Source organism: Hipposideros armiger, unplaced genomic scaffold (genome assembly GCF_001890085.2).
Source record: "Hipposideros armiger isolate ML-2016 unplaced genomic scaffold, ASM189008v1 scaffold_729, whole genome shotgun sequence".
Classification (NCBI taxonomy): Eukaryota; Metazoa; Chordata; class Mammalia; order Chiroptera; family Hipposideridae; genus Hipposideros; species Hipposideros armiger.
This window is the reverse complement of record NW_017732079.1, coordinates 270,754-273,651: the sequence shown is the minus strand read 5'-3', so window position 1 is coordinate 273,651 and position 2,898 is coordinate 270,754. Positions and strand designations below refer to the sequence as shown.

At 41.5% G+C, this 2,898-nt stretch overlaps 1 protein-coding gene across 1 annotated transcript in view; it reads right to left on the bottom strand.

Annotated features, from left to right (window-relative positions):
• NUP210L (nucleoporin 210 like) overlaps positions 1-2,898 on the bottom strand; it is an 85,010-nt gene that overhangs the window by 51,987 nt on the left and 30,125 nt on the right. The window contains exons 14-15 of the mRNA XM_019627298.1: positions 1,006-1,227; positions 267-440 (exon numbers count right to left, since the gene is read on the bottom strand). Coding sequence (XP_019482843.1) covers positions 267-440; positions 1,006-1,227 — 396 coding nt within the window. The remainder of the gene's footprint in view (positions 1-266; positions 441-1,005; positions 1,228-2,898) is intronic.

Sequence of the window (2,898 nt, the reverse complement as noted above, 5' to 3'; positions counted from 1 at the left end):
ATTTGTCATCGGCCGGCATTCTTGTCGGCAATCACAGGAGGACACCGCAGGATCGCAGGGAGCAGGTAAGGGACTTCTCTGGGACACTGCAGTGTAATCCCGAGTGTGGCTCGGGGTTACCGCTTCTGGCAGTGAAAATTAACCCCGAGCCACACTCGGGATTACCGCCAGGGTGGTTAACGTTAATAAGACAAAAGGCGTATTTCAGACCATTTCTCTCTAAAGCATGGAAGATGAAAGTGCCAAGTTAGTGGAAACTAACTTACCAGTTGTTTGCTGTGCTGTGGCAGAGGGCATGGCTGGACACCAGCTGGCACCTTGTACACTGGGGTTACCGACATGCTGGTAGGGTGGGCACATATGAAGCGTACCTGCACAACCTCTACAGCTGGACTAGGGTTCAGGACACTAGGGTGGTTTCCAATTTGGAATGTCAGAACCTTTAAGGAAACACCAGAGCAAGAGAGCATTGTGGGTAGACAGTTGACGTCAGTCGGGCCAATCAAAATGCTCGCTATGCAAATTCTGGTATAGAGTCCCTTTGGATATTATAATCAGGCAAATTCCTGAAGACATTATCATTCTTAAGTATCTGTGCTAAGAGGAACAAGGGCATTACGGAAATCTGAAAACAGAGGGAATATTAAAGAAATCTATCTGACCAATTAATTCAGTCTTTTCCTCTACCAAATCTTTTGTTACCAGTTGGTAAAGGGCAGAAAAACTAATTTCTGTTTCAAGTTGTCTCGGGTGGAAGTACTCAGGAATAACAGAATGTGGAAGCAAAGAGAAGCTAGAGAGCTTCAAAAGGGAGTAGTTTGGCCTGAAATTACTAATAGCTAGCCATATATAATAAAGCTCACTAGAGATGTTAAAAAGAAGCTCAATAGGTTATAACGCAGCTATATTCTAAATCTGTTAGCATCTGAAAAGGAACGGCTAGAAGAACAAAAGATATGGAGTGTTACTGCTAAAAGAAATATTAGAAAAAGGTCATTTTCCTACTTGTTCCCCCAAATCCAGGCACAGAACCCGATAGGTGTACTGGTTCTGTTTTCTCTTGGCGGGCAGTCGGACTTGCGTTATTTCAATGTTCTCTGTCTTCTCCATGCTCAACTCCAGGAAGAACTGGGAGGGCTCCAAGATCCATGGATGGGGGCCCCCTTCAAAGACCATTTCCTTCACAGAATGCCACGTCACCAAGGCCACTTCCACAGGGTTTAGAGCCTGAAGACATTTAAAGAAATGAATCCTTGATCAATTAGGGAATTCAACAGTTTTCTAAAGTGAAAACCTTTTTCTGATTCAGCAGAGTCAGAAAATAACATTAGGCTTAATTCCCAAACACCGTGCCTCTCACTTGGAATTACCCTCCATACTAATTTTTTTTTAATTTAAACATTTTTTTTCATTTTCCCCTCTCTGTACTAATTTAGATCCTGCCTATCATTCAAGCCTAACTCATGTGTCACCTTATCCATTAATTTATGTCTAATCATTCCAGATCGCACTCACTCCCGCATCCCCTAAGCTCTTACAGTACTTATCTCTCTCCCGCTCATTGGTACATGTGTTCATCTCCTAACGCTACTGAAATGTGTCAGATGCTTCATATGCATGTGCCTCATAATTCTTGTTATGCTCTCTAGTTACGCAAACTTCTTACAAGAAGAGAGTATCTTATGCCCAAATTTGAAAAAAGAATTTCTATTCCTCAGTGGTATTTACTACAATGTTGTTCACATGAAAGGTATGGAATAAATACTGAATAAGCATTTTAAATGGGTATTTCACTAAGTATCAAAGAAATTCAGCACTAACAATATAAAAAAATACATCTATACACTTCATCCTATTTCTCAAAGAACTTTCACCTAAGAGGTAGTCAAGACAGGTATTATTCACTCCAGTATAGAGAGAAGTTGAATGCATACCATTTATAGATGAGGAAACGGGTTTTAGGGGAATGAAGTATTTGCAAAGTGTAGGTTATCTTTGCATGGCACAGTGTCTACAACAGTGACTAAGTCACCAAATAAAGTACAGAGTTGAAGCAATCATTCTAAAAATGTAAGCAGACCATGCTTTAGTATTTCTTTACTGTACTACTCAGTCACATTTATTACTGAATACTATTAAAGTTACACATTCCTATTGTCTAATGGCAGTCCTCTCTTAAACAATGTACATATAATTTAATTCAACAAGTATTCATTGATGACCCACTGGGATATGGTAACAGAAAGCCCAAATAAGATCCTGCCTCTATATAAATATCTAATCACTTTGTTGGACACTTGAAACTAATAGAATGGTGTGTGTCAACTATAATTAAAAAATAAATTTCAAAAATAAGGTTCTGTCTCACAGTAGAGCTCACGGTCTGGGGAAGACAGATGTGAAGTAGGTGAAGAGTATGAGAGTTACAAGAAGGCAAAGTAAGGAATGCCATACGGAACTTAAAGATATTCCTGTGGTAGCAAGGGAGGGAGTCAACTTCCTGACAGTCAGGTTTGATGAGAGAGCTGGAGATCTAAAAACGAGAGAGTGGTAAGTGAAGAGAACACAAACATCACTGATCTTCTTTTTTTTAAAGATTTTATTGAGGAAGTGGGGGAGGGGAACAGAGTTGGGGACTTTGGGAAGGAGAACAGACAAATTGCTGTCCTTTTTTTTTGGTTCTTCAGTCTAGTTATGGAGGACGTCGCTTCACTGGCCCATGTTGGTATGATCATTGCACTCTTCCCGGGTGAGGCAGTCGCTTGCCAGCCATTAGACGGCCGCTCATGGTGGCTCATGGCAGCTCATGCTGGCTGCCAGACACTCACGGTAGCTCACGGCAGCCCACTGCAGCAGGGGCTGCAGCCTACGCCATCACAGGAGACTCATGGCAGCTCC